The sequence below is a fragment of the Trypanosoma equiperdum genome, assembly GCF_001457755.1.
Source record: "Trypanosoma equiperdum strain OVI genome assembly, contig: ctg_382, whole genome shotgun sequence".
In the NCBI taxonomy this organism is placed as follows: domain Eukaryota; phylum Euglenozoa; class Kinetoplastea; order Trypanosomatida; family Trypanosomatidae; genus Trypanosoma; species Trypanosoma equiperdum.
In genome coordinates, this window is record NW_027124290.1 from 1 (window position 1) to 356 (window position 356).

Consider the following 356-nt stretch of genomic DNA (forward strand, 5'->3'; position numbering starts at 1 on the left):
TATCATCATCTGCTTTCATTATATAGGAATTAAATGATTTGAATATCTCCACCGCAAATTTGAACCACAGATATGTTTTTCTACTCATAGTGAGTTCCGCCTCCCAACCCCAACTACACGCATCGCCAACTCTATTTGTTGTTGGATTCACATCGCAAACAGGTAAAATAATAGTATCCTGATTAAACTCTGCCTCTTCTTCAACAATTTTTCTCAGCTCGCAGTTGTTATTTGTATGAGGTGAAAGAGCATATACTCTAAGCAACTTGCCAGTAAAATTATTTGACTTTCCAGTCACTTCAGAACAACTCCAACATGTTGTCTCTCTGTAAGTTTCTCCTTTTGAATCTCTCATC

General features: G+C 37.1%; 1 pseudogene across 1 annotated transcript in view; it reads right to left on the bottom strand.

The window, feature by feature from the left end:
* Positions 1-67: 67 nt before the first annotated feature.
* Positions 68-356, bottom strand: part of TEOVI_000155800:pseudogene — a 434-nt pseudogene continuing 145 nt past the window's right edge. The window contains 3 exon segments of the mRNA in view: positions 68-319; positions 321-353; positions 355-356. The exon segment at positions 355-356 is cut by the window's right edge and continues 145 nt beyond it. Of these exon segments, the coding sequence occupies positions 68-319; positions 321-353; positions 355-356 (287 nt within the window).